Source organism: Chlorocebus sabaeus, chromosome 24 (genome assembly GCF_047675955.1).
Source record: "Chlorocebus sabaeus isolate Y175 chromosome 24, mChlSab1.0.hap1, whole genome shotgun sequence".
Lineage (NCBI taxonomy): Eukaryota > Metazoa > Chordata > Mammalia > Primates > Cercopithecidae > Chlorocebus > Chlorocebus sabaeus.
The window spans coordinates 67011352-67039221 of NC_132927.1; the positions used below are offsets into that span (position 1 = coordinate 67011352).

A 27870-nucleotide genomic window follows, 5' to 3' on the forward strand; every position below is an offset into this window, starting at 1 on the left:
AAAGGTGGCCAGACTGCTCTGACAGCCCGGCCAGAAGAGCAACTCGCCCGCCCTTCACCTGTCCCCTCCACTCCCCTAAGCTCTGAGTCTCTGAGAAACATGAAGTGTAGAAAGGCTTGCCCCATCTCACATCCTTCCTTTCAACCTCTGGGAATGAGTCAAAGAATATCAGTACTCATTCCAAAAGAAATATATACATATGTATATACACACACACACACACAAATACATATTTCTCTCTCCATATATATCTATATATATATGGAAAGAGAGAGAGAGAACTCCCATACTTACCATGCACTACGAAGTGAGGCACGGTGAATGCAATGGTGAGCCAGTCAGCAGACATGAGTCCTCAAGAACTTGTATTTTAATGATATTCAGTTTAACCCTAATGGTATCCAAACACACTTGGACTCCTCAACCTAACAATACTTAAACCAATCCGAACTTATCATATAAGGATTGTCCTTCACCCAGGAATCTATATGCTTATCTATATACATGAACATAAAGAGACAAAACAGAGTTGTGGTTATAGACCCTGGAGCCGGACAGTGTGAGTTCAAGTCCCAGTTTTGCCATTTATTAATTGTTGACCTTGGGTAAGTGCCTGTCCCACAGTTTCCTTACAAAATGGAAATAACAACTGTACCCACCTCACTACTGTAAGAATTAAACTAGTCAGTAACAACGGTGCCCACCTCATTGGGTAACTGTACCCACCTCACTGCTGGAAGAATTAAACTAGTCAGTGACAACGGTGCCCACCTCATTGATTTGTTGTAAGAATTAAACTAGTCAATACGTGTAGGAAGTGCTTTTTAAGTATTTGCCATTATTACTTCTGTTAGCCTCAAAACTCTACCATTGTTTTTTAAAAAAACTTTTGGAATTCTGGAATCTATTTTCCAGTCAATTTATAGCATATGAAAATCTGCTTTATTTCTTTGAAGTCATTTAATTTTGAAGGAACAAAAGATATTCCCCAGTTTGATTCATTGATCCTGTTTGCTATTTATGGAAATCTATCACGTCCCAGGAACTCCCTATGTAATTCCCAGGTCTGGCTCACAATAACAAAAGACAACAACCCACGTCAGGTAAGAACAGTAAAAAAACTCTTTCTCTGGGGTCCTGTGGTCACCCTCCTGGGAAATGATGTGACATCTCCTAAGAGTGCGGGTGCTCCCGACGGGGGCAGGGGAACAGCCTCCAGCCACGGCTTTGGGGCAGGGCACGGACAGATGCCCAGCTGTCTGGCAGGGCAGGTGTGAATCCTGATTGCTCCATCATACCTCGCACAGTGAGCATGTGGAGACTGTTCTGAGTTCATCAAGAATGACCAGATCACGCTAAAAACTGTGAATTCAAAAGTGAACCACCAAAGCTTTATAAGCCCATAACACAAAGCTGGAGAGGAAAGCTCGCCACTTCCACTGGGGAAGTGTCTGCTCCAGACCTGGCCGGAGCTGGAAGACAAGCATTGTGGGGGGGGGGGGGGTCCCCGTGAGCCTGCTTCATAAGACGGGGCTCAATTAGTTGCACAGAACACTGATGAACACAGGCCAACAATATTCGTTTTTAACAGTCCCGAAAAGTGCAGAAAAAAGACAATCTGGCAGGTAGAAATGTCCTAACAAAATGACTTCATTCATCAATTCTGAGTGGCAAAGTCACATAGGAAAAGGACTTCTGGCCACCCTGTCCCTCCGGTCAACTGGGCTGCGGAGAGGAAAAGAAGGCAGAAAGGACCTTAAGGGGAGGACAGTCCCTCCAAACGCACCACAGGCACTTGAGCTGGAAGTTCGAGTGCGAGGATAAGACAGCAACGTTCACTTCCATTCAATTAGCAGAAGACAGGAGAACTGCATTTCCAACACAACTCTGGAGACCGTATTTCAAAGCTAGGACAAGTGAGAAAAAATTCAAGGGGATCATTTGAAAGAAAGGGGAAAAAAAGACCATTAAATGTGCAGGGGTCAGCGGTCCAAATGGCTCCAGAAGCTGAGCAGGTAGCAGAGGTGGGTGAAGACAGACTGTGGGACGACAGGCCTCGCAAGCCCACAGGCCTCCAACTCGAAACCGTAACACAGAAACTCAACAGGGAAGGGACGCTCTTCACCGTTACATTGGTAAATAAAAGCCTCTATTTTTCTTGGGGAAATGAAGCAGTGCTGCTTGGTTTGAGGCAGCATGGTGCCGATGGGATTCTCACACATTCTCATGAGTGGGGCCAGATAACCCGCTTGGGCCTGGGAAAGGCGAGTCTGCTGGGGAGAGAAGACGAAAAGGGCAAAGGTTGAGCAGGCTCATGAGAAGAAGGATGGGAAGTGAGCGCGGAATGTGAGCCATCTGGGAACATGGCAAGGGGAACAAGTACCAGATGCCAGGCATGCACTGAGACGGGGAAGGACTGGCCAACGGGCTTCACCTTGTCTCTTCCTCATCTGCAAAACAGGACTAACACCTACGTGCCATGTTGAATGAGATGGCACCTGGAAAGCTCCTGACTCAATGCTCAAAAACACATGAATCCCCCATCTTTCCCCAACCAGCTGCTACTTCCCACCACCCGGCCCTTCATTCCACATACAAACATTTACTGGCTGAAAGCCAAAAGCAGCCACTGGTGTGATTGTGAACCTTTGGTTAATAGAAAACAGTGCAGAATCAGAACCGGTTTCTATGATGCACTACCCCAAACTCTTCTTCTCAATTGTAGCTTTATACATGAGGAAACACAGGCTTAGAAATATCAGGGAACATGCCCGTGATCACACAGCCCACAGCAGAAGAGCTGGGATTTGAACTCAGGCCCTATCTGATGCCAGTGCTAGGAAAGATGAAGACCCCTGTCAGGCAGAAGCCTGCAGTCAAACTGGAAAATGTGACTACCTCTTATGACACAAAACAAAGGCATCCCAGGGACAGGAGAGCAGCCCGGGAAGGCTCCTAGCGGCATGGGCCAGCTGAAGTCTCTGTACCTAGACACATTTGGCTGCAAAGAAGGGTATGGGATCCCACTGGGAATGGGTGACAACGGGACAGCAGAGAATTTATGCTGAGGCGTCTGAGCTTCATAGCAGAAACAGGACTCAGAAGAAAGATGGTGACGGGGAAACAGACTAACACTGATAAGATGGCGACAACACAGAAGACGCTCGGACCACAAGTCAGTCTTCTAAAGGAAATTCTTTCATCGCACAGGACCTCATTTATTTGGCTTTCCCAGTCAGAGTTCACACTCACTCACTCAGACAGGAAGCTCAGGTTTACCTTGGCTCTATCTATACAGAAAAAAAAGCTTTGCTAAGCACATCAGCAGAGCAAACATGATCTGTGAGGAGAATATTTAATTTGCTCAGGGGAATAAGCTATTTTCAAGCCCCTCTAAGCCATCCAGAGGAACTGCCACTTACTAATAAACCACTGACACAGTAATGAAAATTATTCCACTCTCTCATCCAGGAAGTCCCCACAAGAGACTGCGCTCCTTCGGGACAGAGACAGGGTCCCTCCCACTAGAATGGAGTACGATCCAGCTGCACACCTACTCATGGGGCTCTAGTGAGGATGAAAGGTCACAGTCACTGCCCAGGAAAGGTCAGCCATCATCTTCTTCTGAGATACCACTAACTGCTTCCATGCCATTCTCCAACTCATTATTCCAGATGTTCTGCCAACCAACCTAGTGACGCAGGCAGGAGTTCGTTACTCACAACTGATAAGGAGGGAAACTGAGTCCCAGAGAGAGAAGAAGGGAGTCTGGCCCAACAGCTCCAAGAGGGGCTGAGCCGGGACCTGACTCCCGGCCTCTGGGTTCCCAGGGCAGGGATTCCCTCCCCTGCCCTCTGCTGGGTACTGTTGTAGCCCATATTTCATTGACCCCTCAATTCTTCCTTAATATTTTGTTCTACGAAGTATAGATACAGTGGCCGGGCGCGGTGGCTGGCCGGGCGCGGTGGCTCACGCCTGTAATCCCAGCACTTTGGGAGGCCGAGGCGGGCGGATCACAAGGTCAGGAGATTGAGACCATGGTGAAACACCGTCTCTACTAAAAAATAGAAAAAAATTAACCAGGCGCAGTGGCGGGCGCCTGTAGTCCCAGCTACTCGGGAGGCTGAGGCAGGAGAATGGCGTGAACCCGGGAGGCGGAGCTTGCAGTGAGCCGAGATTGCGCCACTGCACTCCAGCCTGGGCGACAGAGCGAGACTCCGTCTCAAAAAAAAAAAAAAAAAAAAAAAAAAAAAAAGAAAGCCACATAAAACAATTGTATGGCGTAGGGGACTATTAGAAGGCACACACCGTGTAACCACCACCCAAAAAAATAAAGACACTGCCATTCACCTCATCCCAATGAACAGCTCCCTCCATCTAAAAGTAACAACTACTCCAAATTTTTTAATTGCTTCGTTACTCACGCAGGCATCCCTACACTATAGCCTTGTCCACTTTTTTTCACTTGATGGTTCTTTAAAATCACTCTTACTTTACACACACCCCCCCCCACCCCACCTCTTTTTCTTACAACTTATCTGCTAGAGAAAATCTGAACAGCCTATAGAGTTTCCCACTGGCTAGAAAACTGCACACTCATGCTACAGTTCAGTACATGCCTTTGTTCTCCGTATTGCCTGCAATTTGGCAGCTGGATCCGGAGGCTTGATCAATTCAGGGTCGATCCCTTTGGCAAGACTTCAGCAGTGTTGTGCTCTTGTTCTGACATTAGCAGCCCTTGATGTTCAACACTTACAGCATCAATCTCCTGGGAGTTACTAAGTGGTGGCGTTCTAATTCTCCCACTGCATTTTCATTTATTAGCTGGAATAATTTTTATAAGATGTTTCGTCTAATATTTGGCTTTCCAGTGGCTTAGTACACATAGTAAAATGTTTTATGTTTTCCATTTATTTGCTTAGTTTTCAAAATACTGAATCAGAACTCACTAACTTAAGCTTATTTGATTAGTCTATTGCAATTTTTACCCTTCTTGAAATTCAAACTGTCCTGTATTTGACCTGAGTCTTTTTAAAATGACCTTGGAATCTTTGATAGCTTCTTTGCTCTACGGATGTAGGTAAAGGTGTTCCAAGCTCATCTTATATATTTCCTGCCCCAGAACTGGCATGAGGTTTCTTTTATTGAAATCTGATATTTCAAGATCAAAATCTAGGAGCTAGAGATGTTCACTGCTAATGGGCCAGTCACCTTAGCCAGACCTTCTCTGTCTCTCACATATAAACACATACACACAAACATGTATATATGTGTATATATGCACATACTTATATACACACACACATAGACACAGATACCTCAGATTTCATACTGATATTTCCAATTTGATTATTCCAATTCAGGACTAGTTTTTCCTAGACTACTTCTATCTTAAATCTGTTTTTCCTTTCTTCCATAGCAAGAATATTTGTTCTCAAGGACACAGGGGATGATGGAATTAGAACATTCCATAACTTTATTCCATGTTGTATGAGAAGTTTCAGAATAATACTAACAATACCACCATCAATATCATCATCTGTTATCAGTGATCTTTGATAATACCATAATTGTTTGGGGGTGACACAAACCATGCCCACATAAGATGGCAAACTTGATCAATAAATGTTGTATATGTGCCCCACTGACCAGTCATTTCCCCATCTCTCTCCCCTTCCTTGGTCTTCCCTATTCCCTGAGACACAATATTGAAATGAGGCCAATTAATAACCCTACAATGGCCTTTAAGCGTTCAAGTGAAAGGAAGAGTTGTACATTTCTTACTTTAAGTCAAAAGCTGGAAATAATTAAGATTAGTGAGGAAGGTCTGCCAAAAACCAAGATGGGTTGAAAGTTGGGCCTTTTGTACCAAATACCTAGTCCAGTTGAAGATGCAAAGGAAGCTGCTCAAAGAAAATTAAAGGAGCCTACTCCAGTGAACACACAAATGATAAAAATAATTTTTTAAAAAAAGCAAAAGAGACTTACTGCTCATAGGGAAAAAGTTTGCATGGTCTGGATAGAAGATTAAACCAGCCTCAACATTCCCTTAAACCAAAGCCTAATCCAGAGCAAGGCCCTAATTCTCTTCAATTCTTTGAAGGCTGAGAGAGGTGAAAAAGATGCAGAAGAAAAGTTTGAACCTGGCAGAGGTTGGTTTATGAGGTTTAAGGCAAGAAGCTGTTTCTATTATATAAAAGTGCAAGGTGGCCGGGCGCGGTGGCTCACGCCTGTAATCCTAGCACTTTGGGAGGTCAAGGCGGGTGGATCACGAGGTTAGGAGCTTGAGACCAGCCTGGCCAACATAGTGAAACCCCGTATCTACTAAAAATACAAAAAATTAGCTGGGCTTGGTGGTGGGTGCCTATAATCCCAGCTACTCCAGAGGCTGAGGCAGGAGAATAGCTTGAACCCAGGAGGCGGAGGTTGCAGTGAGCCAAGGTCGCACCATTGCACTCTGGCCCAGGTGACAGTGCAAGACTCCGTCTCAAAAAAAAAAAAAAAAAAAAAAAAAGTGCAAGGTGAAGCAGCAAGTGCTAACACAGAAGCTACAGAAAGTTATCCAGAAGGTCTAGCTGAGATCATTAATGAAGGTGCCTATAGTAAACAACAGATTTTCAACATAGATGAAACAGCCTTTGATTGGAAGAAAAAGGAATCTATGACTTTCATAGCTACAGAGAAGTCAACTCCTGGCTACAAAGCTTCAAAGGACAGGCTGACTCTCCTGTAGGAGCTAATGCAACTGGTGACTTTGAGTTGAAGCCAATGCTCATTTACCATGTTGAAAATCCTAGGGCCCTTAAGAATTATGCTAAATTGACTCTGCCTGTGCTCTGTAAATGGAACAATAAAGCCTGGATGAAAGCACATCTGTTTACAGCATGGTTCACTGAATATTTTAAGCCCACTGTTGAGATCCACTCAGAAGAAAGGATTCCTTTCCAAATATTACTGCTCATTGACAATGTACCTGGTCGCCCAAGAGCTCTGATGGAGATGTATAAGGAGATAAAAGTTGTTTTCATGCCTGCTAACACAACATCCATTCTGCAGCCCAAGGGTCAAGGAGTAATTCTGACTTACTGTTTACCACAGTGATTCCTCTGATGGATCTGGGCAAAGCAAACTGAAAACCTCGGGAAAGGATTCACCATTCTAGATACCACTAAGAATACTAGCGATTTATGGGAGGAGGTCCAAATATCAACATGAACAGGAGCTTGGAATAAATTGATTCTAGCTCTCATGGATGACTATGAGGGGTTCAAATCTTCAGTGGAGGAAGTAACTGCAGGCATGGTGATAATAGCAAGAGAACTAGAATTAGAAGTGGGGCCTGAAGATATGACTGAACTATGGTGATCTCAGGATGAAACTTGAATGGATGAGGAATTGCTCTTACAGATGTACAAAGAAATAAGTTTCTTTAAATGGAATCTACTCCTGGTGAAGATGCTGTGAACACTGTTGAAATAACAACAAAGTGTAATCCCAGCACTTTGGGAGGCCGAGACGGGCGGATCATGAGGTCAGGAGATCGAGACCATCCTGGCTAACACGGTGAAACCCCGTCTCTACTAAACATACAAAAAACTAGCCGGGCGAAGTGGCGGGTGCCTGTAGTCCCAGCTACTCGGGAGGCTGAGGCAGGAGAATGGCGTGAACCCGAGAGGAGGAGCTTGCAGTGAGCTGAGATCCGGCCACTGCACTCCAGCCTGGGTGACACAGCAAGACTCCGTCTCAAAAACAAAAAAAAAAAAAGAAATAACAACAAAGGATTCAGAATATTATATCAACTTAGTTGATAAGACAGCAGTAGGGTTTGAGAGGATTGCTTCCAGTTTTGAAAAAGTTCTACCATGGGTAAAATGTTATGAAACACCATTGCATGCTACAGAGAAATCTTCTATGAAAGGAAGAGTCGATTGATGTGGTACACTTCATTGTTGTCTTATTTCAAAAAATTGCCACAGCCACCCCAAACTTCAGCAACCACCACCCCATCAGTCAGCAGCTATTAACATCAAGGCAAGTCCCTCTACTAGCAAAAAGATATGACTTGCTGAATGCTCAGATGACTGTTAGCATTTTTTAGCAATAAAGTATTTTTTAACTAAGGTATGTACCTTTTTCTGGACATAATGTTATTGCATACTTAACAGACTACAGTATTGTGTAAATATAACTTTTATATGCACTGGGAAATCAAAAAGTTCATGTGACTTGCTTTATTGAGATTATTGTATAATCTGAAACCAAACCTACAATATTGCTGAGGTATGGCTGTATTCAAACTCTAAAGAAAAAACAAAACCAACAACACCTTGTCAATCAAGAATTCTATATCCAGTAAAACTATCCTTCAAAAATGAGGAAAAAATAAAGACATTCCCACCAAGCAAAAAGTGAGAGAATCATTGTTAGTAGACCTGCCCAATACAAAATTTTAAGGAAGCCTTCAGATGACAAGCAAATGATACCAGAGGGTCATAGGAATACACAGGAATAAACTAATTAAAGCATCAGAAATGTAAATATGTGGGTAAATATGAAAGACTGTATAAATATTGTTTTATCTTTTCTTCGTTTAATTTCTGTAAAAAATAACATTGTGTAAAGGGAAAATTAATATATTACATTGTTTTTATAACACAAAGAGGACAGGAGGAAATGAAACTATATTGGAGTAAAGTTGCTGATACTGAAATTAAGTCAATACTAACTTGAAATTGACTATGATAGTTTAAAGATATATGTTATAATCCATAGAGAAAATAGAATTTTTTTTTTTTTTCCAATGGAGTCTCACTCAGTTGCCCAGGCTGGAGTGCAGTGGTGCAATCTCAGCTCACTGCAACCTCTGCCTCTCAGGTTCAAGCAATTCTCATGCCTCAGTCCCCTCAAGTAGCTGGGATTACAGGTGTCCACCACCATGCCCAGCTAATTTTTGTATTTTTAGTGAAGACAGGGTTTTGTTTTGTTGGCCAGGCTGGTCTCGAACTTCTGGTCTCAGGTGATCCACCCGCCTTTGCCTCCCAAAGTGCTGGGATTACAGGCATGAGCCACTGTGCCCAGCTGAAAATAGAAATTTTTTTTTCCAAAAAAATGTGGTTAAAAATCAACAGAGGAATTTAAATGATATACTAAAAAGTATTTTTTAACAACCATTAAAAAGAGTAGAAAGGAGGAATGAAGAATCAAAAAAGACATGAGACAGAAACAAAGGGTAAAAATAGTAGGTGTAAATCCAATCACATCAATAGTTACATTAAATGTGTATGACTAAACATTCCATTCAAAAGGCAAAAAGGTTTATACTGGATTAAAAAACCTAAGATCCACCCACATGCTACATATAAGAGATAGAGATATTTTAATTCAAAGACACAAATAGGTTGAAAATATAAGAATGAAAAAATATACTATGTTAACAGTAACCATAAGAGAAGTAGTGTGGCTATATTAATATCAGGTAAGATAGACTTTAAATCAAGGAATATTACTAGAGACGAGAGGCATCTATCAAAAACCTACAGCTAACATCATACTTACTGGTGAAAGACTGAATGCTCTCTAAGATCAGGAATACAATAAGGATGTCTGCTTTTGCCACTTTTATTCAATATTGTACTGCAGATTCTCAACAGTGCAATAAGGCAATAAATAGAAATAAAAGGTATCGAGATTGAACAGAAAGAAGTAAAATTGTTTATATTCACAGATGACATGATCCTGTATGTAAAAACCCTAAGCAATCTATTACAAAATTATAAAAATTAATTCAAGAGATTAGTTTGCAGGATATAACATCCATATATAAAAATCAAAAGTTTTCAATAACAAAAAATAATTTGAAAATGAAATTACGAAAGCAATTCAATTCACAATCACATGAAGTGAATGAAATACTTAGGAATGAATTTAACAGAAAATACAAAAGCTGAAAACTACAAAATATTTTTTAGAAAAATCAAAGAAGATCTAAATAAATGGAGAGGGGTTGGATTAGAAGATTTGCTACTGTGAATCTGTCAATTCTACCCAAATTGATCTAAAGATTCAGTACAATCTTTATCAAAATCCTGGCAGGCTTCCTTTTTTTTTGACAGAAATTGGCAGGCTGATTCTAAATTTTATGGGGGAATGTCAAAGCCTGAAAATAGCCAAAATAATTTTTAAAAAGAACAAAGTTGGACTTATACTACCTAATTTCAAAACTTACTATAAAGCTACTATATTCAAGACAGTATGGTATTGGCTTAAAGACAGACATATAGATCAATGAAACAAATAGAGACTCTAGAAAGAAACCTTTATGTTTATATTAAATTAATTTATTTTTTTACTAACGTGTCAATGCAATCCAACATGAAAAGAACAGAGTTTTCAACAACTAAATAAGAATACAAAAATCCAATTGAAACCAGGGCAAAAGTTTTGAACAGACGTTTCACCACAGAAGAATACTAAGAATACCTTTTTTTTTTTTTGAGACAGAGTCTCACTCTGTCACTCAGGCTGTAGTGCAGTGGAGCGATCTCGGCTCACTGCAGCCTCCACCTCCCGGGTTCAAGCAATTCTTGTGCCTCAGCCTCCCGAGTAGCTGAGACTACAAGTGCACACCACCATGCCCCGCTAATTTTTGTATTTTCAGTAGAAATGGGGTTTCACCATTTTGGCCAGGTTGGTCTTGAACTCCTGACCTCAGGAGATCCGCCCACCTCAGCCTCCCAAAGTGCTGGGATCACAGGCATGAGCCACTGTACCCAGCAAGAATACTAAGAAGCACATGAAAATTTGCTGAACTTCATTAATCATTAGGAAAATGTAAATTAATTAAAATCACAATGAGATACTACTACAAACTTACTAGAATGGCTCTAATTCAAAAAACTGACAATGCCAAGAGTTAAAGAGAAAAAAAGAAGCTGGAGCTCCCATACATACATCGCTGGCGGCAACGTAAAACAGTACCGTTGGATGGTTTCCTAAAAAGTGAAACACAAACTTACCAAATGACCCATCAATCCCACTCCTATGAATCCACCCAAGGGAAATGAAAACACATGTTTACAAAAAGATCAGCACATGAATGTTCATAGCAGCTTCATTCATAATAGTCAAAAAGCAGGAACAATCCAAATGTCCATCAGTTGGTAAATGGATAAACAAAAATGAAACATATCCATACAGTGTAATAATAATGACGACTCCACAATAAAAAGGAGTGACCTGCTGATACATGCTACGATGGGAGTGAACCTCAGCAACACTATGCCAAGTGAAAGATGTGAGACATAGGCCGGGTGCGGTGGCTCATGCCTGTAATCCCAGCACTTTGGAAGGTGGAGGCGGAGGCAGGCAGATCACCTGACGTCGAGAGTTCGAGACCAGCCTGACCAACATGGAGAACCCTCATCTCTACTAAAAACACAAAAAAATTAGAGGGTGTGGTAGCACATGCCTGTAATCCCAGCTACTTGGGAAGCTGAAGCAGGAGAATCACTTGAACCTGGGAGGCGGAGGTTATAGCCCAGGCTGGAGTGCAATGGCGTGATCTTGGCTCACTGCAACCTCCACCTCCTGGGTTCAAGAGATTCTCCTGCCTCAGCCTCACGAATACTTGGGATTACAGTACTCTGCCTGCCACCAAGCCTGGCTAATTTTTGTATTTTTAGTAGAGATGGGGTTTCACCATGCTGGCCAGGCTGGTCTTGAACTCCTGACCTCAGGTGATCCACCCACCTCGGCCTCCCAAAGTGCTGAGATTACAGACGTGAGCCACCATGCCCGGCCTGTATACATTTATTAAAAACAACCAAATTGTATAATTATTATAGGTTTTTTAAATATATAAATTATACACAAACAAAGCTGCTTTAAAAAATATAGCAGCTTCCTTTATGACAATTCCTGGCTATCTCCCCCTCCCCAATTTTCATGTCTATTTTCTCATTCTTTCATCTCTTACATCACTGCTTGATCAATTTTCACTCATCTCTCAGCAGCAGCTCTTGTAGCAGGGCCCAGTCCCAGAAGAGAGCCCAAGTGAGTCAGTTTCAAGGCATCAGAAGGGCGTGACTGCTCTGGCCCCTTAGACCTTGCTGGGCAAAAATCCTTTCATTTTCAGCTGCTAATCTCAAATTGGCCAGACAAGCTTCCCAGTAAATACGTGATGGCTATTTCAGGGTCTCCTGTTCCCAGGCCCATCAGATGCCCTGTTGCACACAAATGCACACAATATGCCAGCTGTGAGGCTGTTGGTAATGTGTCCCCATCAGCTGGTTTGTTGGGGCTCATGAGGATACTCTGCCACCTAGTCTAGCTCTAAACGTTGTTCCTGGGCCTTTGGGTTTGCTCTCTAGTTGCTGTGTCTTTTTTTATGTAGATATAGCAGAACCCCCAAAACTATGCTGCCACTGGTGCTGCCATCTTCCCAGATTTCTTAGCTGCCAATTCCTGCCTTTCTCTCTATGGGAGCTGGCAAACCCTCTACTCTGTAGGGTTTTATTTATTTATTTATTTATCAAATCCTTATATAGTACTTACTATGTGTAAAGATAATGTGTTCAAAGCACATTATAATTACTAACTCTCCTAATCAGCCTAATAATCCTATGAAGTAGGTCCTATTATTATCCCCAGTTACAGATGAAGAAACTGAAACAGAGAGAAAGTGAAGGGACTTGCCCAGGTCACACTGCTGGTCAACAGAAGAGCAAGCATGTGAACCCAGGAACAGAATCGGGAGTCAGTGCTGCACAACACGGCCTCTCGCGAGCACGTAAAGTGTCTCCGGCCTCGTAGATTCAGCACTCAACCATGACCACCACCCCACCCACTTCTCCCAAGACCCTTGTCAGATGGTATGTTTTATCCCGCCTTCAAAGACCAAGTTCAACTGTTAATTCTTCTAAGAAACCTAATGAATTCACCAAAGTAGTTAACTATAATACTTCTGCCTTCCTCCTCTCCTTTCTCCTTCTCCCCCAGTACACACCTTCATTACACTGCCTTTCACAGGGTGATATAATTATTTGTTGAGTTGAAGAGAAAATTATTCAATGACACTTGTTAAGGCAGAGTAAGGAGGACTTTGTTCAGGACCATCACGATAGGCAGAGGGACCACTGCAACTGGGTCTTGCGGTGGGAGGGAGGGAGTGGCTAGACTCCAAACACAGCCTAAACAGGTGAAGATTTACAGCCAAGGAGGGTGGGGGTCAGTGGGTGGAAAATCACTAAGAGGAAACATGAGGAGTAAGAAAGATTCTGGCTAAATGAATCTAACAGGATTCCTGCTGAAGACGGGCCAGGGTGATCAGACAGCACCTGGGGGATCACAGTGGCTGAGGAACCCAATTAGACACTGAGGATGATATTAGAGAATGGGGGATTCTGGCTAAAATGACTTCACAGGTTCTTTTGCTAAAACTGGATTTTACACAGAAGTGTACAGATGGGCCTAGCAGAAGATTCAGAAGTGTGACTAAAGTTTGGCCAAGCAAGGAATCTTTGTCCATTGACATCCTTGTCTGTCCCATAGCTCAGAGAACGTTTTCTGTTCATCTTATATCTCCAGAGCTTACCCAGCAGGTTCTCAATAAACATTCATGGAATTGAGTAGGCAAATTTTTTGTTTGTTTGTTTTTTTGTGTGTGTATGTGTGTTTAATTTACTAACTCAAAATGTACTTGAAAGCAGTATAATTGCATCTTTTAAAAAGATCAGTAATTCAGGTTTTACTAAGCCTGGCTAATGAGTTTTTCTGGGTATTCTTCAGAAGAAATATAGCTTTAGATTCTTCCCGGTATTTTAACTGCTTATTTCCAGGATGCAGGGATCGCTGCTTCTGTTGCTAATTTGCCAGGGAGATTCAGAGGAGAACCAGCTACCACAACCATCAGTCAGCCAGAACAGAGAGGCAGAAGATGCAAATTATGCCAAGGGGAGGCAGAAGGAGGAAGAGCTAGCAGGAAAAAAAGATACAGCGTGTCCACGCCAAACCTCCCCAGTAGGCATTCATAAATAAAAAGTAAGAATTCAAACCCAAAATACAGAGGAAGGTGGAAAAAACAAATGTCAATTAAGAGATAATCTGGCTGGGCACAGTGGCTCATGCCTGTAACCCCAGCACTTTGGGAGGCTGAGGTGGGCAGATCATGAGGTCAGGAGATCGAAACCATCCTGGCTAACACAGTGAAACCCTGTCTCTACTAAAAATAGAAAAACTTAGCCGGGCATGGTGGCGGGTGCCTGTAGTCCCAGCCATTCGCGAGGCTGAGGCAGGAGAATGGCATGAACCCAGGAGGCGGAGCTTGCAGTGAGCCGAGATCGCGCCACTGCACCCCAGCCTGAGTGACAGAGCAAGACTCCATCTCAAAAAAAAAGAAAAAGAAATAATCCATGACTTTTCTAAACCCTGTAATTTAATGTAGGAATTTGCTATGAGAACATACAATCATATTATAGATTTCCTCATTGGTGGGCAGGTCTATGGCAGACATTGCCATATAAATATAAAGGTGAGTACTTGTAGAAAAATTTATTTCCCCTCTCATTTTCAATAGAAGGCTCTAGTGTATCCTAAGAAAAGTCATAAATTATCCCAAGATGTCTCAGTCATTTTTCTGGGCTTTAGCTCAATCTCTGCAATTTTCTCTAACAGTTGACTAAAAATATCGCTGCAAAAAAAGAATGGAGAGGAAAAAGATGATTTTTTAAAAACAGGTAGGAAATATCCCTTGAGAAGGGCTAGGTACCCACCCCTAGCCCACCTTCGTGTAAAACACGAATGCAATTGACACCTAAACCTGGGAAGGGAAAAGGCAGGTAGGTGAGTGAGCTTTGCTCTGGGTCAGAGCCAGAATAGGGATGCATGCTTCCCCCTCCTCTCCTTCCCATCCACCCTCCTTCCCTAACAGATACATCTGGACCCCCTCTGTGATGCAGATGTCACTAAATTACCAAGACAGCTCCCCACAGTCTGACAGGCTCAGAGAGGGTGAAACTTGGCTTCCTTCTTGACCAGACAGGATATGAATTCCTTTGTCCCCACACACATGTGTTATTTCAATGGTCTACCCTTGAGGGGCAGCCTGCAGAGGCCACACTTAAACTCTCTTATGGGCTTCTCTGTCCAGCTGCACCCCATGAGGTTTCGACTTGAAGAGCTACATATTTGAAGTCTTAAAAAAGTTCAAGTCTGGGAGGCTGTGGGAGCAAATGTTCTCAACAACTAAACCAGGGAAGATGATAGCTCCCTTTCCTGCTGCGGGAACTCTGGAATCCCATCCAGATGTGTGGGTTAGGCACCCTCCTCGGAAGGAGGCCTACAAGACCAAGCTTCCACCAGGCTAGGATCTTCCCAGAAAAGACTCTGTCGGAGCCAGATTGAGGAACTTAATAAAGCCACCGCTATTGTATTTCCCTCCAACCGCAAAGACAGGGTAGAAAGCAGAGGTCCCTGTGATCTTTCCAGAAAATGTGTTATTTCTTGCTAAGGTCAAGGAAATTATTTGATGCCTAGCACTTTCCATTCTCCTTTAACAGAATGAGATCATATCCAGGAAGACCTAGCTGGCCGTAGTGTATCTCCCGCTTTACCACAAAGAATCAAGAATAGGAGCAGTAAGTTCCATGAAGTCGGTTTGGGCTGTGCTATTCAGCCTTAGATCCCCAGCACCTAGCACAACATGCACAGGTGTTACACCAACTACTTTTACAGACAATATGCAACTCTCAGGGAGACATCTACGAGCCACAGCTGTCTCAGCTGAAAATGAAAAGTGCATCCATTTTTTCATTCATTCATGGATGCACAACTATATACCAGACACTGGGACATACAGGTAAGGATCTGTTCCCAGCAAAATTGACCAAAATTCCTACCCAAGTGGAACTTAGGTTCTACCGATGGGAGACAAGTGTAAACAAATTAAATAAGACAAAATACAATTGGGGGCAAAGGGTTAAATTCCTTCCCTCTTGTTTTGAGAATTTAACCTCAGATTGGCCGGGCACGGTGGCTTGTGCCTATAATCCCAGCACTTTGGGAGGTCCAGGTGGTCAGATCGCTTGAGCCCAGGAGTTCGAGACCAGCCTGGGCAACGTGGTGAAACCCCATGTCTACAAAACAAACAAACAAACAAAAATTAGCTGGGCCTGGTGGCACGCGCCTGTAGTCCCAGCTATTTGAGGCTGACATGGGAAGATTGCTTGAGCCCCAGGAGGTCAAGGCCGCAGTGAGCCGTGACTGCACCACTGCACTCCAGCCTGGGTGACAAAGCAAGACCCAGCCTCAAACAAACAAACAAAAACAACAAAAATAACCTTAGGTTAACTTTCTAGCTTTGTTTCCCTAGAAAGCCTAAAAAGATACAATGTCAATTATGTTACTAGGCAACATTTCCTATGATAAAAATGGCCCCTGATTGATAACTTGCAGCCAGACTGGGAGGAACTGTAAATACCTGATAGGAACATTGTGTCTTTGGGCTTCCCTGAGTGCACTGATACTTTCAACTGAGCATATCCCTTGGAGGACCCTGAAGACTTGGGGCCTGAGATGTTAAGCCAGGGCAGATGGCGAACCTACCCAGTGTGAGTCTCATTCCCTAGCACCTGAGTTGTCACTTGAGGTGAAAAGGGACAAACAGAGCAGCTCCTGGGTGGCTGTAGGGACTGCTGGGAGTACTCATGTGCAAAGAAGCCCCTGATCTTTCCCTGCTGGCAGTTTTTGGTTCTGTTCTATATCTAGCTAAGTAGATGTCAAGGGTGTCAAGGGTGTCAAGGGCAGCCTATGAAATTCTTGTGAGTTGCATTCTTTCACTAAACCTAAGAAGATCCCTGGTTTATAGTGGATTTTTTGATGCCAGTTAAATGCTAAGGAGTAAAATAAAGCAGAGAATAAAGGATGAGTTGGCTGGACAAGATGCCTTTGAGGATTCTTTTGGGTCTAAACCAAGCTCGTCCTGCCTGCGGCCCACATGTGGCCCAGGATGACTCTGAATGCTGCCCAACACAAATTCAAAAACTTTCTTGAAACATTATGAGATTTATGCACAGACCTTTTTTTTTTTTTTTTTTTTCCTTTTTTTTTAAGTTCATCAGCTTACATTCATGTTAGTGTATTATTTATGTGTGGCCCAAGACAATTCTTCCAATGTGGCCCAGGGAAGCCAAAAGATTGAACACCCCTGACTAAACAATAACGATCACCACTCCCTTCACCCTACCTTGCCTTTGCCAGTTAGCTCCTGTTTTCCAATTCATCTTCAGGATTCTGCTCAGTCGCTTCCTCAGAAAAACCCCCCATAACCACCAATTGTAGGTTAATTTCATTTTAAAATGGACTATCAGAAATGGGTACCTTTCCCCCTCAATGCTATAACTATCTTAGGCTATAGTTATACATCCAAGAGTATAACGATCTGATTTCTCTCCAACAGCAAAAGCCTGTCCGGCTGCTCACCATTTTATCCCCAGCGCCCAAAGAATGCCTGGTTCAGAGCAGAAGCTGATAAACACTGGTAGAACAAGTGAATGCCGTAACACATCATCTGAAACCAACAGCGGAGGGCAGTATCCCTCAGACCACACGGTGTGTTCCTGCTGTGTGTTCATTCATGATACTCCCATCCAGAGCATGAGCAAGAGCTGCTCTGAAAATACTGCCATCTGATAAGGTCTTATATTAGCAATTCCCAGGGAATGAATCTCCAGTTATGTCAAGAGGTACTGGGAGATGCTACAAAAATTAAGTCTGACTTTTAGATATGAAATTATATAACTATCTTTCTAAAAGAAAAGCTGCAGGTGAAAAGCTAAGGTAAGAAAAGAAAATAGCACTATCTTCCCCTTTCCTAAAGGCATAGCCCACTGGTAATTTACTTGTTTTTTCTTCTCCTGCTGGACTAGAAATTCCACAGGGACCATTTGCTGTCTCGACCCTAGTTCCTAACATGTAAATATTTGACAGATGAATAAATATATGAATGGATAAACAAAGAAGCAAGGAATCTATTCCTCCACTCCTGCTCCCACTAAAACCGAAAACCACTATCCAAGACAAATCCTAACCAGTTCATTTGTCAAGGAATTCCAGTTTCTTGGTGGTGATTAAAGGAACTGCAGCCTGCCTTCCAAGAGGCAGCATATCAGAGGTAAACCATGCAGGGAGGGCCTTTGGGAGACACAGTTAAATGCCAATCACTAACCTCCTCCCCTACTTTGGAAGCTTAGAATGACTCACCCCATTCTTCTGCTGAAACCAAGGAGAGACCACACAAATACACCCATCTTGCTGAATGCTGAGGAAGCTTTCTAATGGCATCAGATCTCCAACCCTCACTAAGTGCTAGCACTTGTGAAGTACACTGAAAGTAATTACCTGTCCCCATAATTCATCACTGAAAAGAGGGGTTTTGGAGTTCCGTAATTAAAATTGTTAGAGATTCTTTTGTTTCCACACTAAGGTTTTGATGGCATTAAGGGATGAGCAAGACCTAGCCCACATTTAAACAGAACAGAGAAGATCTGGCTGATGCTTTTTATTCATATATAATTATGTCTAGACTTGCTTTGTTTTTATTTTTTAATTACATGAAACCAATTGGAAGATGATAGACTAGCTTTTTAAGCTCCTTAATTTTCAAGTGTAATATATTGCTACGTTGCTCATGACTCCATTTTCAAGAAGAAGGGACTGACAAGGCCTGGTCAGTATGGCCCAACTGATAAGAGGACTGAACTGGAAGCCAGGAGCAGGAGGACAGGTCCCAGCTCTGCCCTAGTCAGTTGTGTGACCCTGAAGAAAATCATATTACCTTGCTAATCGATGGTTTCCCCAATGATACGTAAACTCCATCAAGCCAGGGACTGGGTCTGACTCATTCACTTAGAACAGTTTTTGGCACTAGTAAGTCACCTAGTAAGGGTCTCCATCAATGTTTGAATCATTAGTGAACAGGATTTCTCTGAATCTCATGTATCAGAAGTGATGGGAACAAATGCTCTCTAACAGCTGTTGGAGCTTCTGGATTTTCCGAATCGAAACTGCACCATCAGTTCAACTATTACGAAGATCTCCCTGCAAAGTGAAATGACTCATAGGAAGAACGTGGAACAGCGATCTAGGTGAGTCAAGTCTTCCAGACATGTGAGTGCCCAGGCGACATGTGGCAGCCCCAAGGTGGCCCTAGCTGGTCAGGCTGCAGGAAGGCGCCCTATACCTCACGCTGCTCCATCAACTTCCATTCTGCAGCTGTTAAGGCAGCTCTCACACAGACTCCCTCCTGGCTCGGTACCTCCCTCCATCGCCCACACCTTCCTAGTATGGTTCCTGCTGAGGTTAAAATGTAGCCTGTGGCCAAAAACCAAGTAAAATGAACTTGATTCTACTGAAATGGGGGACATGGCTCTGGTGGCACTAGATTCTTGGTGGCCAAATGAACTACCCTGTTCTTGGCCCTTCCCAAAACCCCACCTTCCAGATCCAATGGCTTCTCCACACCTAGAGAATGAATTCCCTATTCCTTAGCCTGCTGTTTAATCTTCCACCATCATTCTGCCATCCGCCCTTCCAGCATGAACTGCACCTTAGAAAAGAAAATGGAAGGGGAGAACATTTCTGGGAAGTGGCCTGTATACAGAGCTGCAATTCATCCTGTGTCATCTGCTCCTCACCTTCCCCTGTCCAGCTTCTCCTGTTACAGGGTCACAGTTGTCTTCCAGGGCATCTAATCCAGGGATCACAATTTGGTCTTCTTTATGAACATCTAAGCAGTATTCAGCACAGGTGACCACTTCCTCTTTCCTAGCACAGCTTCCCCTTTTGGCTTTCACAAGGACACACCTTCATGGTTTCCCTTCCACCTCTGGCAGTTCCTTCACAGGATCCTCCTCTACTCATTTTCCAACTCTTGCAGGTCTTCAGGCTGAGTCCTGGACTGTCTTCTCTCTTTACTCTCTGCCCCTTCCCTGATCTCATCCAATCCTGCAGCCTTAAATATAATCAATATGCTGAAATTCTCCATTTATAACTCAAGTCAAACCCATCTTCTGGTCATGTGTATCTTCTCAGTTGACACTTCCACTTAGACATCTCACAGGCATCTTAAACCTAACATGCCCAAAGGCAAATTCTTGATTTCTCCTTTTCCAGATCTGATCCTCTCCTTGTCTCCACCCATCTAACCAACTGTTCAAGGCTGAAACTGGGGAGTCATCTCTGGTTCCTCCATTTCCCGTACCCTCTGTCCCCCAAATCCAATCCACCAGCAGTCCTAACTCTAGTAGTTCTAACAGACATCTCAAATGCATCCACTTCTCTTGGTCTCTATACCCTGTGGTATCTCTAAGATACACATCTAATGTTTTCACCACCTAGTATCACCTACCCTTTGTCCTGGTGACCTGGGGACTTTTCTTTGGACAGTCATCACTCTCCCACTATATGCTGCACAGTGGACCTGCCTTCTTCTGGGTAAGCCAGACTGAGAGAATCTGTGACCCTCCTCCTTCCAATGTTTCTGTTACACTGGACTCCTTTCTGATTCTTGAACACACCTAGCTCGTTCCTGGGTCAAGACCTCTGCACATTCTGCACCCTCTCCTTGGAGTTCTCTTTCCCCTGTGCTTGACCTGATTAGTTCCTTCTCACCCTTCAAGTCTTGGTCTCATCTCAATGTCACCTCCTCCGGAGACCTGGCCAGGCCACCCTATCTAAGCAGGGACCCTCTGTTATTTGTTTTCACTGCACCCATTCACTTCCTAGCACCTATTCCAATTTGTAATTATATACAACCAGTACTTACTTATTATCTGTCTCCCTCACTAGACTGTCTCCTCCCTGAGAGCCTGGACTATGTCTCTTATATTGGCCAATATATACTAGTACTGAGCACAGTACTAGGTACTTAGCAGAACTCAACAAACACTCATTGAATAACTGAGCAAACCCACCGCATGCCAGGTCCCATGCTGAAAGCTTTAGCGGAACATCCCCAGATGTCTACGGAAACCATCACTCCAGCCAGACTGGTAGAATACACACAATACCGAGTGCAGTTCTAACTCCATACTCTGCCAACCACCAAGTCCCTCTGGTGCTTCCCCATCTGTAGGCATCTATGCCATCTCAAGCCCACTTTTCCAAATCTTCACTCCCCTTTCCGAATCCCATGGCCCTCCCAGCAGAGCAGCGCTCCTGTTTGCTTCTGTGGCAACCTGGATTTCCCCAGTGATAACACATACGACTATCCTGAAACGGCTTATTTTAATTCCTAATTCTCTATGAGACTCAGTTCTCCATGAATTCTAGGAGGGCAGGGGCTTTGTCTCTTCTCTTCACCACTTGTCCCCACAACCTCACGTAGGCCCTGTGATACAGTTTGGATGTGTTTCTCTACCCAAATCTCATATTGAAATGTAATCCCCAGTGGTCGGGGGTGACTGGACCATAGGGGTGAATTTCTCATGAATGGTTTAGCACCATCACCCTTGGTACTCCTCATGATAACGCGTGAGTTCTCATGAGATCTGTTCATTTAAAAGTGTGTGGTGCCCCACTTCGCCCTCGCTCTCTTGCTCCTACTCTGGCCATGTGATGGCCCTGCTCCCCCTTTGCCTTTCATCATGATTGCAAATTTCCTGAGGCCTCCCCAGAAGCCAAGCCGATAACAGCATCATGCATGACTAAATGGGCCTGGAAGCTTCAGCTCCCTTACGTGATCAGGTGTTCTTTCATTGTTTATTATTTTATAGAACCACGTCATAACCTTTAAAGTTACTAATGTTTATGTCTTCGCCTTTTTTTCTTTTCTCTACCATCTCCCAGATGACAAGGCCCATTTCCTTTTCATCTCTGTATCTCTTGAAGAGGGTTGTGTACAAAAAAGTGATGGTTATTAAATGCTTACAGGAAATGTGTGTGAATTATCTTACGTTCACTGCAGTGGACTTGTACTGTCAAAAGTAGTGTGCAGTTTTAAACGCGAACACATGTTACCACTGCAAGAGCGAAGATGACCTCCGGAAGGCCAGAATGCAAAGGCGAAGTTGCTCAAGCACCCAGAGAGACAACTGCATCCAGCAAAGCACACTCACGTCCTGGCGGGTGCCCTCACCATGATCACCTCCCCACAATCACATGGGACATGGGAGCCTGTCTGCTGCTGCTGCTGCTGTATCTGAGACATAAGCCCAGGAAGCACACTCCTCAGCAGCCCATAGGACACAGAAGGGCCTCTTGGACTCCTTTTCCTGCCTTCTAAGTCTAGGTTACACTGAGCAGGGCTAAACAATTGCAAAGAGATTATATGGGAAGATTGAAAGCTTTTTAAAGTCGATGCATAGTGGTGATGAGTGGTCTATTTGTTTGATTATAAAAAACAGAGGTCCAAAAGCCCTTCCATACCACTTTATTCCCTGGCTTGGCTGCAAGTACCTGAGGGGGGCCCAAGATCTGAACCATCCCTGCCTGACTTCCTGCTTTCTGAGTCAAGGCCTCCCATGCAGCATGCGGGGATGTGACCTAGGAAATGGTACAACCCCAAGGGTGCATCTCCCAGCTGACAGTCATTTGCCTTTTGCATCAGTTTATCTCCACCCCACCTGAATTAAAATCAATTCAAAGCCAGTGAAAACACACTACAATCCGTTTTGCTTACCCAGGACACCTGACACAGCTAACAAGAAGCAAGTTTACTTTAAATGTGCTTTGCTACCCTTTGTTTACAAAAGATGGGTAAATATTCCTAAAGCAACCTGCAGTAACTAATTGGCATCCCAGCTGGGCATGGTGGCACATGCCTATAATCCCAACACTTTGGGAGGCCAAGACAGGAGGATCACTTGAGCCCAGGAGTTCGAGGCTGCAGTGAGCTGGGATCGTACCACTGCATTCCAGCCTGGGTCACAGAATAAGACCTTGATTCTATAAAGAGGTAAAAATCCAAAATTGATTGACATGCCCAAATCAAGCTTCTCTGGCAATTCTGGCGGCAATGACTCAAGTAGGGAGTAACGTTGTCTTCTCAGAAGGCTGAGGGGAACCCGAGGGTGGAGCTGTTTCTCTGCTGCTAGCTGGGCTGCGAAATGAATACCCTGTGCTACCGCAGTCAGACCAGTCAGTCCCACCTATTTTCTCTGAAAGTAACTAGAATGTTATCCAAACTCATGGTTATGCATCTTGAGCAGCATTTCCTTAAGCCAGCAGCCACTGTAAAGAAATGCCCTGCCTCCAAGCCCTGGCAATGTCCGGCTCAGTCATCTCCTTCACCACAAACTCCCACTTCAACCAGGATGTGACCTTAATCTGGTCCCACTTTCAGCTGGTAAGTCAGCCAGGCATCGTCACCACTGGAAGTCACAATTTACCTCCTGCTGTTTGCCTGACACCCCATGAGGTGCTTCCATGTGTATATTTTTATTTGCTCCTCACTACTGCTCTACGAGGTGAGTGATACTCACTCTACTACCCAGATAAAGAACCTGAGACCCAGAGGAAGAAAGGGCTGGTTCCAAACCCAGCACCCAAGCTGCCCTCGCACAAGCGACTTAGAGCCCTCGGAGGCAGCAATCCTGGCCCTCTGAGGCTACTGTTCTGCTTTCACCCTCTGCGGAGCCTCAACAAGATGTTTTTTTCAGCCTTAACAGGCTTGTTGCTGCCACCCAGAGGGATAAAAGAAATAGATGTGAAATGGATCTGGGTACATTCCAAGTCGGACCGCGCCCAGAGACTTGGGACTGGGAGGCGGAGGAAGTTACCGGCCAGGATGACAACTAGCTGTTCTCTCCCGCCTCATAAGGAAAGAGGGAGTCCAGGAAGAGAGGAACTAGGAAGCAGGGAAAGGAAAAGATGGGAAGGAGAAGAAAAAGAGGGGTGGGAAGGGGAAGATGAAGAGCCAGAAAGGGAGGCCGAGCGAGGAGGGGGAGGAGAAAAAGATGCTTTGTGACGCGCTGTAGGTGAGACCCGAGGGAAAGCCTCAGGAGAAATCACCAAACCAACAGAGGCTGGGAACTGGCTGTGGGCGATGTCCCATCCTGGAGGTCAAGTGCTCCCTCACAGAGGGAGGGCGATGGACAGTTAATCCCTCCCATCGACTCCCTCCACGCCGAGAGGCAGCACTTCCCACACAGTGGCACAGTGGTGAAAGGACTGGAGCCCAAGGAACTGTGTGACCTGCAGCAAGGCACACCCCTGTGAGTCTAAATTTTTCTTAACAATAGGGGCAATAGTGCTCACACAGCCCACTGCACACGGTGGAGTGGCAACGCTGTGAGGACCAGTGACCGTGAAGGACAAGTGTTTAAGCCAAACTGAAAAGCAGCCCTTGGATCTAACGCATCAGAAGGGGCCTAGGAACTGGTCCTGGCATCAGGTTTTCTGAAAGAGATGCCCAAGTCCACCAGTTCAGCAGTGACTTCTGGAAAAGATGGGAGAGTTGTAGAAGAATCAGATTCAAGACTGTAATTCAGTGAGTCCTCAGGAATGACAACTAAAAAGCTAAGTATACATTTAAGTATATTTCTAAAGAAAAACATTGTGTTTCATCAATTCCATCTCTTATTGCCAAACTCTAGTGTATTTTCCTACTACTGAAAATCAGTTAATCCCGTCCATTATATCCTTCCAGATACACAGAAGAAAACTGCAGAAAAGCAAAAGGAGTGAGACAACTGGGAGCAAGTACATGACAAGGAAGTGTGGGAAGCTGCTGGTGCTTAGGGACAGCAGTTACCTCCATTCTGTTCCCGCTTGCTGTAGGCGTCCACCGACAAATGAGCCCTGGCCGTGGCCCTCGGGCCCTGAGTAGCCCACTGGTATGGATCAAGCAGCCCTGACAGCACTTGGCATATTCAAAATCTCCCAATGATTTTTCTCCTTGGTCCATATTCTGTGGCCCCCAAACCGGCCCTCACCTCCACCTCCTAAAAGTAATTCTTGACTACTGTTGTACCATCCCAGCCTTGAGCTAGTGGCAGCAGGGACTGCAGCTAGCAGGGACCTTTGAGAGTACCTGGCCCAGCGGGCTGGGCGTGGTGGCTCATGCCTGTAATCCCAACACTTTGGGAGGCCGAGGCAGGCAGATCCCTTGAGCTCAGGAGTTTAAGACCAGTCTGGGCAATATAGCAAGACCCTGTCTCAAAAAAAAAAAAAAAAAGAGAGTGAGAGTACCTGGCCCAAAATCTCTCATCACCGGTCTTTAGAGCCCAGAGAGAAGAGCAGGAGGACAAGAAAAGAGAAAACGCTTCAAAGTTAAGCAGTCCCTCAAGGCTACATCAACAGGCATTTCCTTGAACTTGAGTAAAGTAAAACAAAATGAGAAATGAGCCAGTAAGCAATCCGTGGCACGTGAATCCATCACCTAGTGCAGACCTCTCATCATTATTTTTTAGTTGGATTCCAGTGGGCAGCCAGTGTCTCAGGGCCCAGTAGTCTTCCTTTCTCCCCAAGGAACAGGCTTCAAAGATGAAAATAAATTATCCAACCCACTCTTATTAATCTCACACAAAACATTTTCAACTGAATGTACCGGTATGGCACTTCTGGGACCCCCAGGGAGATTAATTCCTGGGTCTGGACCTCCATATTAACACATACAGACACAGGTTAGAGAAAAGGAGGGCAAGGGCTGGGAGCTCCTCTGTGATGACCACCATTTGCCGTGAAAAGGGAAAAGCAACATCACTAGAAAAATATTCCATGTTCCCTCCCTTCTCCTTCTATTTATAACAGCAAAGAAAACAGAACTTCATCTTAGCTTAGGGGACATGCGCCATTGCTCAAATGATCTCAATCAGTGGCAGATGAGATCGAATGCAAAAGCATCTTTGTGCCAAGGCCATTGAGCGGCTGCAAACCTTGGGGTGTGTATCACAGCCTTTTGTGGGCCATGTGGAGCTCAGTCAAAGGCCTCTGGACCAAAGCAGGCCTTCTCTCACAAGCAGTTTAATAGGACTTGAAAAAGGCATTTATTTTCAACTAATGGGAAATAGATGCATGCGGCTCTGGGTCACTAGGCAGATGAAATCCCAGTTTCATGAGCTACACCCCAAGGTTTGAAGCTCTTAAAAATGAAGAAGGAGCAACTCCATTGTTCATTTTTCCAGAGCCTGGGGCTTGGGTCCCTTCTGCCATTCAAAGCACTACTGGACTAACTCTAGAGGAGGGGAATACACCTCTAGGGGCCTCCCATGCAAAGCCTACAGGGGTGCTACAGAGGAACCAGATACCTACTGTTGGTCTTCATGCACATCTATCCTGCAGCACAATGTCAAAATAAGGGATAACTGAAGAGATTTGGAACAGAATCAGCACATTTCTCACAAGAGCAACACCAAAAGGAAAACAAACATCAAATGCACTCGAGAGCTGTCCCTCTCGTTCATGTCCTTCAATCTTTTGTAAAAGACTTTTCAAAGCCACACTCACTTTCATAAAAACTGGCTGAGATTTGGCAAATTCAATTCCCTGAATGATCAGCCACTGAAAGGGTGATGCTCCTGTGTGCCAGGATTTCCAATTCATTAACTTTTTCCTTAACAAATGGGGAGGCCCATGCAGAGCCAGCCATTCATGGAGGGAGGGCGTGGGAGGGCATGGAAGGCGTGGCTCCCTTCAGGCCAACCCCACTGGTCTTGGGGCTGTGTACTTGTGACTCAGGTTCCCTCCCTCCCTTCTCCCACCTTCACATCTCATGGGAAAGCAAGAGAGCCAGGTAGAGAAGAGACAAAAACAGCCAACTGTCATTCTTTAAAAAAAAAGTTCCAATGGTAGTTCATATTTAAAATTCCTTTATTATGATAACTAAACTGGAGACAGCATTGTAAGGCTTTCTACTTTCCTTCTTTAGGAAGTGGATTAAAAAAATGAAGAAGGCTTACCCATTTTTGAAATAGAGGACATGGGCTCTCTGAAGTCCTGTTTCTAGGAAAAAACCTAGTTCTTGATCGTGGGGAGCAGGGCCAGGCTTAGGGCTTCTGTTTTGAATATTAGAAAGTATTACCTAGAAGGGGAGAAAATTGGAAAACTAATCAGATGCACATCCAAGCCTACTTCCTTCAAACCCTATCTCTAAATGCACTGCACGACCGAAAAAACCAACTTCCTCACGCAAATATCAGTGCAGAGGCACAAGTGTAGAAGTGCAAGTATTAGAAAAGCAGAGAGAATGGTTCTACTAGACAGGAAGCAGCCAAGCAACCCAGGGGCACACAGGGCCCTCCTGGTACCGAGAGCTGAAGACTGGGGGGTCCTGATGAGCCGGTGGTGCCATGAGAAGCACTAGAGGTGGAGAGGCCCTGCTGAAGGCCAGGATACTGACAGGAAGGCTGAGGGACACAGAAGCAGGTCCTAGCAAAGGGCAGACTGCAGCTGCCACCCTGCATGAGCTTGATGAGCTCCAAGATGAGCTGATGAGTGCTGTGATCCACACTAGCCCTGGAATCAACCAGAAAAGGGCAGACTCGCCAGGCTCCAGAGCTGAGGGACATTGCAGCTTTGCAACCTGGTGAGGTTGGGCTGCGTAGCAGTCCTCCATTCTCAAGCGGGGGAGCTGAGCAAAACACCCTGTCTCCCCAAACCTGACTTCTTAGCTTGTCAACAGATAATGGGGTTTTTAAAGGTTTCATTTTTTTAGCCCTGCAAGAAAGACTGCCAACTAATCAGGAGGAAGACTTGCAAGTTGGGTTGGGTATACTGAAGCATAAACATGTAGCTGCTACTCTTTTTTTTTTTTTTTTTTTTTTGAGACGGAGTTTCACTCTGTTGCCCAAGCTGGAGTGCAGTGGTGCGATCTTGGCTCACTGCAAGCTCCGCCTCTCAGGTTCACGTCATTCTTCTGCCTCAGCCTCCCAAGTAGCT

The 27870-nt window shown here is 44.4% G+C and overlaps 1 protein-coding gene across 3 annotated transcripts in view; it reads right to left on the reverse strand.

Annotated features, from left to right (window-relative positions):
• TTC7B (tetratricopeptide repeat domain 7B) overlaps positions 1 to 27870 on the reverse strand; it is a 271311-nt gene that overhangs the window by 162045 nt on the left and 81396 nt on the right. For all 3 annotated transcript variants that reach the window (XM_037984383.2, XM_007987574.3, XM_037984385.2), the window contains exon 5: positions 26892 to 27013. In XM_037984383.2, coding sequence (XP_037840311.1) covers positions 26892 to 27013 — 122 coding nt within the window. The remainder of the gene's footprint in view (positions 1 to 26891; positions 27014 to 27870) is intronic.